The sequence below is a fragment of the Neolamprologus multifasciatus genome, chromosome 16 (assembly GCF_963576455.1).
Source record: "Neolamprologus multifasciatus chromosome 16, fNeoMul1.2, whole genome shotgun sequence".
NCBI classification, from domain to species: Eukaryota; Metazoa; Chordata; class Actinopteri; order Cichliformes; family Cichlidae; genus Neolamprologus; species Neolamprologus multifasciatus.
Genome location: NC_140454.1, coordinates 19,540,795 through 19,553,790, shown reverse-complemented (window position 1 = coordinate 19,553,790; position 12,996 = coordinate 19,540,795). Strand labels below are relative to the sequence as shown.

The 12,996-nt window shown below is 38.7% G+C and overlaps 1 protein-coding gene across 4 annotated transcripts in view; it reads left to right on the top strand.

Moving 5' to 3' along the window:
• myo3b (myosin IIIB) overlaps positions 1 to 12,996 on the top strand; it is a 71,791-nt gene that overhangs the window by 18,732 nt on the left and 40,063 nt on the right. For all 4 annotated transcript variants that reach the window (XM_085134803.1, XM_085134801.1, XM_085134805.1 and 1 more), the window contains 12 exons: positions 1,927 to 1,992; positions 5,125 to 5,280; positions 8,727 to 8,811; positions 8,907 to 9,023; positions 9,488 to 9,592; positions 9,871 to 9,954; positions 10,100 to 10,302; positions 10,382 to 10,480; positions 10,559 to 10,673; positions 10,787 to 10,913; positions 11,532 to 11,742; positions 12,548 to 12,695. In XM_085134803.1, the coding sequence (XP_084990929.1) occupies positions 1,927 to 1,992; positions 5,125 to 5,280; positions 8,727 to 8,811; positions 8,907 to 9,023; positions 9,488 to 9,592; positions 9,871 to 9,954; positions 10,100 to 10,302; positions 10,382 to 10,480; positions 10,559 to 10,673; positions 10,787 to 10,913; positions 11,532 to 11,742; positions 12,548 to 12,695 (1,516 nt within the window). The remainder of the gene's footprint in view (positions 1 to 1,926; positions 1,993 to 5,124; positions 5,281 to 8,726; positions 8,812 to 8,906; positions 9,024 to 9,487; positions 9,593 to 9,870; positions 9,955 to 10,099; positions 10,303 to 10,381; positions 10,481 to 10,558; positions 10,674 to 10,786; positions 10,914 to 11,531; positions 11,743 to 12,547; positions 12,696 to 12,996) is intronic.

Sequence of the window (12,996 nt, the reverse complement as noted above, 5' to 3'; positions counted from 1 at the left end):
TATCAAATCGCTCATTGTTGCTGTAAAAAACCTGCCACATCGCCTTGATTTTTCTATATTGGCATTTTATGTAGGAAAAAAAAGTCAGTGTAGGGAAGTAATTGTACACTTAATGTTCCAGATTTCCCATTATCTGACATTGACGATCCCTGACAGGAAATCACTGTCTGGTTGGATGACTTTCCAATCACGATTAAAGGCTTCTCATATCTCCACCTTTGATGCAGTTATCTTACCGTCTCTCTGTGCTATCCTGGACTGGAGCACTGGTGATGTAGCTACCAAGGACATGATAAATGTAGCTGTAGTTTCTCAGTGTTCATGCATGTATGCTCAAAGAAGTACTGGTGCTGTGGCGGCAGTGATGGATGAGCCAAAATTTTAAGTATGTGCTCCATTCGCTGAATAAGTCTTTATTTGGGGCCCTGGTACTCCTTCTTTGTTAAGCTTATATAAAGGCCACTGTGTCTCTGCTTAATGCCCTCTGCAGTATGTACTGCAAGCTGGAGAATACAACAGCAGTGTGTAAGGTACTGAAACCTTAAGTGTGGCTTTAGTTGATTTGTGAAATTTAAAGGGTGTCACTGCTTGTTTCAGATGCTGAAGAATGGTCAGGTTTTATAATGACGATGTTGACTGTAATCACACGTGCTGTTTGCAATGTCTGCATTGTGTGTCCAGGCTGGAGAATAGACTATGGAGAGGCTTAAAGTACTTCTTAAGTTTCTCCTTGAATAAAAATTGTAATATTTTATGTCCTATGGTAAATACAGGACTTAAAAATTATGCATATCTAGTATCATATTCAGACATTTTACTGACTTTATTTTTGTCTTGCTACAGCTGTCAGGGGTTGTTGACACCTCTCTGGTTTTGCCTCGATTTGACTCGAGCCTGACAGTACGAGCTCTGCCTGGTCCAAAATTTGAATAAGCCATTCTTGTTTACAATACGAGCTGGCAGTACTCGCAAAAACTGAAGGAAAAAATGCAGCCTGAGTTCGCTAAGCACAATGAGCGCTCTTGACAGTGTTATCAGCAGTGCGCTGCTATATTGACTACGTAACGTATAAGCAGTATGGTACAACATCAAGGCGAGAACGTGTCTTCGGGCTCATATTAGAGGTTGCATTGAGGCAGTCAGTTACTGGCTTTGATCTGCACTTTGGAAAGGATTGCCTGTCTGAATTCTTATCAAAGACTCGACTAACTTAGTGCTGTAGAAAATGACAGATTTTGTGCCCTAACACCCCCCTCGCCCTTGTATCTTTAAAAAAAGATATTAAACATATGCCGCGTTTGTCATAAACTAAACTGTTTTCATTTTTAATTCAAACTGTGTTTTCCCCTCTTTGCTCTGCTTGTCTGGCAGCTTTCTAGAGCAGCATGTGCGATCTAATTAACACAGTCAGTAAATGCATTGACCAGGTGTGTCACTGTTTGCCTGACAGTGACAGAAAGCTCGGCCTCCGGCTGTCAGGCTGACGGCTCCTGGTGAAGATGACTGTACTCTGGCTCTTTCCAGCCTTGGCTCCTCATACAGACCTGCTTCCTGTCATCGTGCGCACTTGAAAAGTGTTAGGCTCATTATGGATGGCCTCCGTAAATGCTGCTGACAGAGGTATAACTAGCTCCCATAATTTTGGCTCCCAATGGCAGATGCTTCCTGCCAGACAGTGGAGGAGCAGTTATCATTTGTCACTTTTTCTCTGGCTGCCACAGACCTGGACCCCGATCAGCTTGTCCTCGGACCATCAGACTCTCAGAGGAGTCTGATGGTCGCACTCTGTCAGCCGTCATTTGTCAAATGATTCAAGAGACATGCTGACAATCTTGGTCATTTACAGCAATACTCATTTAATGCGAATTTCCTTTAATATCTCCTTAGCTTTTGTTTTTTTTAAAGTTGTTTTGATTTGTGTTTCAGAAATCCCTCACCCACATTACGACATCCTGAAGAGTGGAGCAGGAGTTTCAGCCATTTCATCAGCCAGTAAGTCTCCTCTAACTTCAGCCTGTCAGCCTTTGTCATCTTACAGTCAAGATGTTGTAGAAAAGTGATCTTAATTAAAACATTTAATTTTTGGGCCTCCTGCGGGAAATTACAGAATTTTCTGATTTATGGTGACAAGAAACAAATAGAAGCATTACAGGAATTGATTGGGGAAAAAAGGTGCTGTGGACAGAAGCTCAGACTTCTATCCACAGCACAAACGGTATTAAGGAGAAAAAAGAAGCAGCATTTCAAGAACAGACAATTTTTACTGTTATCTGCTATGTCATAAAAGTGAAACTGAGACAACATCTGCTCTCACAGCAGGATTATGATCCACAGTGGGCTTCAGCTTTGAAATACAAGCTGTAGCTTATGAATTAACCTTTTAAATTCCACTGAAGATCTTTGAGGTGACCTTAAAGAGGCTGTGAGTACCAAGGCAACCTAAAAATACTGTATCTCAGAACTATGGGTGATCTACATTATCATATCATATGTCATATTAGTGCCATTGATACTATAACAAATACTGAGCTCATAATCATTCTGAGAATTTCTCAGCTTGGGTGCTGGTAAAGCTCAGTGGGTTCAGTAGGCAGATTGTTTGCTGTGAGGCTACTGCAGAGGACATGGTTTGAATCCACTGCGTGGCCTTATACTGTGTGTCTTCCCTCCTGTTGTCTCTCCCAGCTTTTCAGTCTTCTCTCCACTGTCCAATAAATATCTCAATATCTCAATAAAGGTCTGAGATTAAAGCCATAGATTTACAAGAAGAACTTGACATACACCTAAGTCTGTAAAATTGTATAGATTTACATTTACTGGATAAAGTAATACTACCTTTCAAAATATGTTCATGAAGAATGTTAAACATTAAATGTCCCTGGAAAAAAAAATAAAAATAATAATTTTAAATATAATACTTTCATTACATTGCCTCAAATAAAAGAGGAAACTTCAAATAAGAAAAGGTCAAATGTACAAAGCAATAAAAACTGTGGATAATTAATTGAATAATTATTAATTCATTAGTTATTAGTTTTCACATATGGCAGTTTTTTATGTCACCAGTCATCTGTTCATGCACAGAGTATACTGAAAGAAAAGCTGGGCTTGTTTTTGTCATAATTATGTGATACACCCAGTGAGTGCTGGTCAGGTGGACCTTCAGATAATTTTATGATGAGAGCTGTTTTCTACAGACAGATAACAAAAAAACAGAATTAATTGAAGAGGTCACTAAAACATGACCTCTGAAATTTAATTTAGACGTGACTCTCATAAATCTGTTTTCGTTTTGTTTTTTGTTTGCTTTTATTATTTTTAGTGTTTTATTAACGTTGTTCTGAAACGTGTTGATGTGTGTTTTTAATGGAGACCCCTAAATGATCAGCTGCCCTTACCCTAATGGGAATCCAAATAAACAAATAAAAAATACCAGGTCAGTGCCTCCACACATAAGACAAATACTAAGACAAATTCCCTTTTTTTTTTTTTGCATTACTATTTTAGTAGTGCAATGAGTATGTGAAACTATAAAACATATATGGAGACAGATCTGTACATCAGGGGGGAATGTGCATGTAAATATAGAGGGAACTGAAATTGATATTTTATTGCCCGATTCTATCAACCTCTCTTTCTATTCATTGACTTTCTTTTGTATAAATCTGCCACAGAGGAACAAACTAATTCACCTGAGTTATCAGTGCTATCTGAGGGCCGGATAACTTATCATTTCCTACACTGTGCAAAGCTAATAATGTCAGCGGTGGCTTGTAGTGGAGGCCTAGAAAATACAACCCTAATATCTACTGCAGAGAGGCGTGCAGGCCTTAACCGTAATGAGAAAATAAATTCAATTTGTTTGGAGGGTTATTTGTGTAGGGATGGTTTCTGATTGCGTTGGTGGAAAAGCAAGCAGACGTCATCTACCTCAAAGGCCTGTTGGATTTTTTTTTATCACTTCAGTTTTTGATTGGTCAGGAGGCATATTTCTCCTTAAATCAGCACACAGTACAGATATTACTTTTTTACAATGTCATTGTCCTGGTTTTTATTGGCTACTCTTTGGATTGCAGCTCTGTAATCTGGGTTAATGGATTGTGTGATATCATATCAAAGTTAATCTCCTCAAACAAAGCCCACCAGAGTTCAATGTGAGGAGGCTGGACAATGTTATCAAGCTTTGCAGGCTGTTTGTGAACCCTCTGACAGTCCTGTCAGGCTTGTTGTGCGTGTGTGTGTATGCAAGGAGGAAACTGAGGCGGAGGGTGGGGGGGATAATAAATCCATCACCGGTGTCTGCACTTGTGCAGCCAAAGAACTGACTCCTATGACAAAGTGGCCTGCCTTTCAGTCTCCCAGCAGCACAACCTTGCTAATAGCAGCAACCTCCACTTAATGTTCTGACGCTAATGAATTCATGGAATTAACTTTCTGAGCCTAAACTGATAAAAGAAACAGAATTTCAGTGTAGATTTGGTGTTAGAAGCTAGATCAGTGTTTTTACTCCTATCTTTCCTCTGAGTGCAATTGTTGGTGTTCAGAATCTTTTAAGTCTTTGGCTGTAAACGAACAGCACGAATCTGGATGTCTGGTAGATGTATCATGGCACTCGGGTAGTGATTTCCAGTCTAGCAATATATTAAAACTGTCAGAGGGTGAAGCCAAATGTGTTCTGCGGGTGTTTCAGTGTGTGTGTGTGTGTGTGGCACTGAAGAGTCAATATTAGAAGAGCGTTTGTATCAGCAAACTGACATCAGTGGCTGAAGGGTTGCTGCAGGCAGGCCTGTATCACAAAGTGACATCACTTGCTGGCAAATACTGCACATCACAGATAGGACCTGCCGCTGTGCCACAGCAGGGCTTGTTTGGACTTGGGGCCATGGTGATAGTGACCATGTGGTCCTCGGAGAAGGATCGATTAGTGACCCACGCTTAAAAACACTTGCAAGTGGCACCGCACTGGTATGAGTATCACTCACAGTTGATCCAGACAAATCAGCTCCCCGCAATGTTCAGGTGACTGCAGTTAACTGTTTAATTCACTCTGATTTATAGACTGATGAAGGACAGTTTGTCTGTCTGAGGGTTTTAGAGGTAACTGTGATATTTTGTTGCTTTAAGGTGTCTGATAAAGGATTTTGAGGCACGTCCATCTGTGACCCACCTTCTGGAGCATCCCTTTATCAAGCAGGCCCATGGCAAGGACATAGCTCTCCGTCAGCAGTTAGCAGCTCTCATCCAAGAGCAGCAACAAATAGGCTGCAAAACCAAATCCAAGTAAGTATCCCAAATCTTATGTTTTGTTTTTTTTTAAATTTCCCTGTTATGAAATAGTAAAGATGCAAACTGTATTAGTTCATTTGGATGTTGAAGATCTGTTTCACTGATAGGCATTGATTGTGTGCTGATATTTTTTCTGTCCAGTAGGGGGCAGGGTCTCATCTTCTTACACTCCAGCACAGAAATGAAAATGAAACAGAGTGATGGAAATTACAGTATGTGATTAAAGAGAAGTAAGGGCAGTGTGACTAATTCAGAAGGAGTTATTGTGCTGAGTAACCTTAGATTAATAAGTCCAATTAGTCCAGTGGATGTGCTTAGTACACATCACTTCTCCAACCAATTAACCCAATGATGGAATAATTAAATATAGATTTGCACCCAGAAATAGGTGACATGGCAGCATTACAGCTTGTTCACTTTTAATGAGCTAATTATTTATTTTCTTCATTAATTAAAATAGCAACTACCTTACAACCTCCTTATGTGTGTAAAAAATGAACGCAGCCATATGAAAAGGCACATCTTGAAAGTTAAATCTTCACCCTGACACTCACATGGCAGCAAGCGACAGAGCAGAAAGTCTCCTGTTTACTGGAGAAATACTGACTTTGGCATTGCTTAATCTTCATTATAAAGGAGTTTGCTGAACCTGCCCTTGACTGAGAGTCTTGATGTTGTGCCAGCTCTGTTTACTCCCGGGAGTGTGCAGAGTCTGTGCCTGAGCCTGATCCCGAATTCCTGTCCACAGTGAAAGTGGATAATGGGATTAGGAGCTTGTAGGGCGAGAACTGGGCTCGCCTGGTTTAGTCTCTCATGCCACAGATCAGCAAACAATGACTCCAGATAAGAATAAAGACATAGAGAACTTAAAAGTAGCTGCCGTAGGTGGAATAGTGTGATTTACTTCAAAGCAGGAGCGAGTGAGACGCTAGAGGTCTCAAGTTTTTCTCTAAGGGACATGATGACGGGGATTGACTTTATAGGGACCACATACTGAGCATATTTCTGTGCTGTTGCATTTACACTATATTCAGAATAGAGAATTAATTCAAAAAGTAGATGAGGAAAAAGCTCCTAACCTGAAGCTTGAATTTATATTTCGAGCTAGTCTTATGATTGTATATTTATTATAATGGAATATGGATGCATGTTACAAATGTGACAAAAGAAAAGAAAAAAACAATTGTTTGTGCTTCAGAATCAGAATACTTTATTAATTCCTTCGGGATTAATAAAGTATTCTGATTCTGATTTTGTTGAAGCCCCAAACCACCAAGCATTAAAATAGGTTGCACAATGCAACCTAACTAGTCCACGTTTAGAGATTACTTGTTACTGTTGCTTAACCCTGTTTTATCATAAGCTCTTCAGGCTTACGAGTCAAAGAAGTGAAATTAAATATGGCCCACTTATCTGACCTGACACTTGATTAAATGCTTATTAATATTGTTTGAAAACTGGGACGGCTTTCAGCTGCATGTTGCAAAAAATAGCATAGACAAGTGAAAATGTCATGATACTAATACTGGACTGGTTAGGTTAAGATATGTTATGGCTATCTCAGCATTACTATATGATTTTGCTGAGTACATTACAATAATCCACAATCGGCAATATTATTATTGTGGTTTCTAAAAAAAAAAAAGAAAGAAAGAAAGAAAAAATCTGTCAAATTAATTTTTAATTGTATTTACTTTTTTTTTTCTTGTTTGGAACGTTAATAACTCTGGAAACAAAAGTGGTGAAAGAAATGTTAACGCTATCCAAAATGCAATATTGCTCCCTGTGTTGTACCAACCACAAAGCTACTGGTTATTTATAGAAGTGCATGCTGCAGTATTGTTTAGTCTGTCGTGCTGCTAATAAACTGATGTACTTAATCACACTTACAAAAGCAAAAATAAAAAAAACAAAGTAAATAAAAACTAGGGGTGTTAGATGTTTTTTAGATATAAATGCACTGCTTCCCCCTTCAGCCACACACTTTCCACCCCATTCAAGTATATATAATGAAAAATTGGTATGAAAGATTTTGTTCAATTAAATATAAAATCACATGGTCAAAGAGGATTTCACAATTACCTATACGTGTAAATAACATGCTGGAATTTTTTTCCAGCTAGACTCATTCTAGTAGCTTTAAATGCCTTTGCCTTAAAGTACAAATATACAAATATTTTTCTAATATTAAAATCTTGATATGGTCTACAAATACAGTAACCTTGATTTCACAAGGTAATGTGACAATTAGTGTAATTTATTATATGGAAATGCAAATACAATTTGGAGATGCATAACAAAATGAGTGTATTGGTATTTACTAAAGCAGATGTTACTGTTGTGAAATTAAAACATTACAGAGCTTAAGTGTCATATATGTACATAAGGAAATGGGTCCTTTTAGCCCAATGGTGTGGTTGCTGTGCAACATGATGTTATAATAGAACCTTCAGTGATTTGGTGTGTTATAAAAAGGTTATCATAGGAGGCTGGACAGTGAATATTTATATTATTAGCACAATATAAATATTTGATTGCTGAAATTTATTATCAGTACTAGTATATAGTAACAAAAAAGTAATACCAAAATAAATACCTAAATTTAAGAAAGATTGTAAGTTTGATTTTTTTTATGCTTTCTTAAGCAACTATTTTTGGCAGTTATCTTCAAATTTGTGACACTTTATTGACTTTCTGTTTAGACTGTAGATGGCCTTTGACTGGATGTTGCTACAAACGGCTCCCAGCAAGATTTTCACACTGAAGTCTTTATTGGAACAAAGTGGGTTAAGCTCAGCAAAGGGCTAGATTGACTAGCTAGTACTGGTAGTTACTCACTTGTAAAAGGCTTTGTATGCAGACTTAACTATTGGAGTCTGGATTCATGGTAGTATATGGGATTATTGACTCCACTAAACCATATTACGCTGATAAAAATGGTCAAAATTTTATGGCTGTTAGGTTTGGCTGATGTCAGTCTCTTCTCTGTGGAATTGACTACATTCATGTTGTCCTAAGCAACTATTATTGGTAGTCATGCTAAGATTTGTGATGCATTCCTTTTATAGAAATGTCAAAATGTCCACTCTGTGTTGTGCATATACACATACAGCACACAAAGCAGTAGGCAGTCATAAGCACCGCTCTGTTTTACTCTCTTTCTCACACTCTGTGGTTTCCCCTGAGGTTTTCATGGAGCCAGCTGGAGGTTTGTTGACCTCTGTCCACGGGGGCTCTTTGGAGAGTGATAGGTCAAAACATGAATAAAGTGCAACCACATCCTGTGATAATAGGGGTTTTGTCCCCTGGGAAAGCTTGAAGGGCCTCGTGAAAAATGTGGAAGTGACTGGGTATTACATTCAGCCAGTCACACTACTGTTTCTCATTTAGTGGTCACTTTACAGGCTTAAAAGGCATCTCGTGTCCTTGACTTCATACAGGCACGTCCGGATCAATACTCGTAAAACCCTCATAATAGAGAGCTGTCCTGATGATGATCTGGTGAACCTGGAGTTCTTAGACGAGGTAGGATTTTATGTGTTTATCTCGTCATGCATTGATCAGCCCAAGCTGAAAAGTTGTTGATTTTAGGCTGCATGTGTGTGTTTTCTTTTCTGCAGGAGACAATCATCAGCCATCTCCACAAGAGGTATGATGAGCTGCAGGTGTACACTTACGTCGGTGACATCCTCATCGCTCTCAATCCTTTCCAGAATCTCAGCATCTACTCTCCTCAGGTCGGTAACACATCAGTCACAAATCGTTTTTGTGTTTTTTTACAAACACAGTGGAAATGATGAATGGATGCCAGTCATGATGCAGGTTCTGTTTTAGTGGATACTATATTTGTAGGGCTAGTTATTGTTATTATTATTATTTTGTTTTTGTTCACAGTAACAGTAACTATTATGGCAATTGTCATATTAGTTAGTGCAACAATCTGGCCCCCAAATCAGATTTTTAAAAATTAATTTTCTGCTCAATCAGTTTAAATCAACTATTTTTAATCTTTTAAATTACTCTAAACATCTCTAATGCATAGTCAGCAACTTTGCATGCATTTTTCCTCAAATTTTCTCTTCACTGGATATCCAATATTGATATTATGTGACGCTGCAGAGTTTTGTCTTCTCCAAGCTGTTAATTTCTTCAAAGCCGTAATAAAAATAAGTCTTCATGAATACTTTTATGCCCCTTTTAGTTCTCTAAGCTGTACCATGGCGTAAAGCGAGCTGACAACCCTCCACACATCTTTGCTACTGCAGATGCAGCTTACCAAGGCATGGTGACATTCTGCAAAGACCAGGTATCTTCCAGAAAAGTGACTGAATAGGTTGAAGCATTGTACTGTGCAATCCTAAAACTGATAGAATAATAATGAGAATTATTTTGTAAAAAGCACTGTAGGTTTTACAAATGCTTTAGAGCAATTTCTTTGAATTACAATCAGTTATTTTCATGTCGATTTGGAAACTTTTGCACAAAAGCAAAAGAGCAAGGAAATGTTGGTAAATAACATATGAAAAAATTATGGTATATGATGTCAGTGTTCCCGCTTGATGAACTGTTGTCTCGTTTGTTTAGTGTATCATCATTAGTGGAGAAAGCGGTGCTGGGAAAACAGAAAGTGCTCATTTAATTGTTCAGCATCTTACTTTCCTGGGAAAGGTACTGCATAGTAGCTCTTTGGTCACTATTTTTCATCATCATTTCTAACTTGTTAATACCAGACTTAGTTTATGAAGTAGTTATATCAAGTAGCTATCTTAAAAATCTACCAGAGTTCATGAAATAATTATTTTGTTGCTGTCAGGCAAACAATCGGACACTCCGTGAGAAGATTTTGCAGGTTAACCCTCTCGTCGAGGCCTTTGGAAACGCTTGCACGGCAATCAATGACAACTCAAGTCGCTTCGGCAAGTACCTGGAGATGAAGTTCACGCCCACAGGAGCAGTTATTGGGGCCAAGATATCTGAATACCTGCTGGAGAAGTCGAGGGTCATCAAACAGGCTCTGTATGCACTGCCCTTGCTTTTTTCCTTCCTGCGGTTGGATTTGAGTAATTCATTTAACTTCTGCTTGTTTTTCCTTCAGAGGGGAGGAAAATTTCCACATATTCTATTACATATATGCCGGCCTTTACCAACAAGATGAGCTGAAGACTTACAGGCTGCCAGATGGGACACCTCCCAGGTTTGTGATGCAAATAATCCCATCATTTGCTCCTCACAATGTGGAAACTAATTTGACTGTCATAACATGAATCTGCAGGTACATTGACAGTCAGCACTGCAAAGTGATGCAAGACATTGTGTCAAGGAAACAATATAAAGAGCAGTTTGATGCCATTCAGGAGTGCTTCCGAAATATCGGCTTTACAGAAGAGGTACTAAACACTCAAGCAATCAGATATGCAATGTTTGGGCACAGATCTATTGAGAGCTGTAATATATAAAATACGTAATATGTAACAATTTTCTTTTGATATCTTGTTTTTAGGAGGTCGACTCTGCTTACAAAATTCTCTCAGCAATTTTGAATACTGGAAATATTGAATTTGCTTCCATCACATCCCAGCATCAGACCGATATTAGTGAAGTGCCTAACTCAGAGGCCTTAGAGAACGGTGAGATGTTAGGCAATGTGTGTTGTAAGCATAGACTGTAAATAAAAAATGGTCATCGGTGACTGACACGAAAAAGTCATCAGTACTTCCCATAAACTTGTACGACCTGAAGTGTTTTAGGAAGTTAATCACTGGCTGCAAAAAAAACAGGATTGTACATCTTTAGTTGCTTTAAAAACAAGAACTTGGGGTGTAGTGTGAGTTTGAATATATCTTGGATATTCTCTAAACCACACATGGTCAAAAGTATGCATATAGGCTCAGACATATACATTACCTCTCACTAATATTTGGTTAAATGCCCCTTAGCAAGCTGCACCTTGATCAGCAAGCTTGGATATTTGACCACTCTTGTTGGGAGATTTGGTAGAGCTCAGCTGGCTTTTAAATAAAGTCCACAAATTGTTATCCATCCCCAAAACAGTTTAGATGTGTGTTTGGGATCATTGAGCTGTTGATTTGAGGTGATGTTGTAGAATTTGAGAAAAGGGAATCTTTCCACTTTCCACTTTAAATATCTGCAGTATAACCATGTTATAGTTTGTTATTATGGTATTGTGATAAGATGCAGCAATCTCTTCCCTGTGAAACTGATTGACTGTCTCGCCTTTTTCTCAGCTGCGTCTCTCCTCAGCATTGGACCCGAGGAGCTCCAGGAAGCACTTACCTCTCAGTGTGTGGTCACGAGGGGCGAAACCATCATCCGCTCCAACACCGTGGACAAAGCCGCCGATGTCCGAGACGCCATGTCCAAGGCGTTGTACGGACGCCTGTTCAGCTGGATAGTGAATCGCATCAACTCACTCCTGCAGCCTGACATGAATGTCTGGTCAGTGCGTGCTAGTGATGAACAATTTGTTTGCATGCCCACTGTTTTTGTCTTTTCTGTAATTTCTTGGGGTGGATCACTCAGTTTCTGCAAAGCTCTGATGACCTATCTGGAAGTCTGCAGAGGTAGATGCAAACATGAAGAGGAGAATATCAATGGGAAAGCACAAGACAAGTAAAAGGAGAGCAAAAAAAAAGAAAAAGTTTTAATAAATTTTTGATACAGAGTTGCGTGCAGAGAAAATAATGTTCAGATGATTAAAAAGACTTCAGAGAGACTGCAAAGAGCTTTTTCATTGATCCAAAAGAATTCCTTCATAAATATGAGCATTGACTGTCAAGGAGTCGTCTCTCAGAGATGAAGCCAGAGTACCCGTCTGCATTCCAGTCATCTTAGCCGTTTCCTTATTGCCATTAATAACCTGGTAGCACTGGTTAAAGGTGACCTCTACATACTGTGGGTAATGACTGATCATGAAAGTAGCAGCTCCAAGCACTGAATATAAAATACAGGATCATAAATCTCTATGCTGTGTTGCAGAAGTGAGTATTGTTAGTGCAGACATTGAAAATAACTGGAGGTTAAATCAATAGAGACTGAAATAAAAGCCATTTAAGAAGATCTGACTTTTTCAAAGACGGTGTTTATGATTTCTCGTCAGACTAGGCCATCCAGACCAGACTCCGTATTTGAGTGGAACTTGGATTATCATTAAAGTTTTATCAATTAATATGGCTGCTGGGGATTTGCTTGTTCCATCGCATAGAAGAATAAGTTTGTTTGTCCCCCTTTTTTTCCTTTGAAGTGCCGTAGAGAGCGGCATGAATGTGGGAATCCTGGACATCTTTGGATTTGAAAACTTCAAGAAGAACTCGTTTGAGCAATTGTGCATCAACATCGCAAACGAGCAGATTCAGTTTTATTTCAACCAGCACATATTTGCTCTCGAACAGGTGAGTTCTTCATGCATAAATAGGTTTTAAATGATCCGCTCTAATGCACAAAGTAGAAGATACCACTGTAATGTGTTTGGGGTGAAAGAATAACACAAAATATGCAGAGAATATTCCATTTAAAACACTATTATGGAAATTAGTCACTTAAATAAATTTGGTGTTTACACAGCTACCAATGCAGAAAAGCTCCCAATATTAATTTTTCCTACAAGTCACCCCAAATTTCTCTCCTAATTGATTTAATGAAGCTGTTTACCCTGAAGTGCGAAAAGCCTTTTTTCCTCGATGGAGATGAATT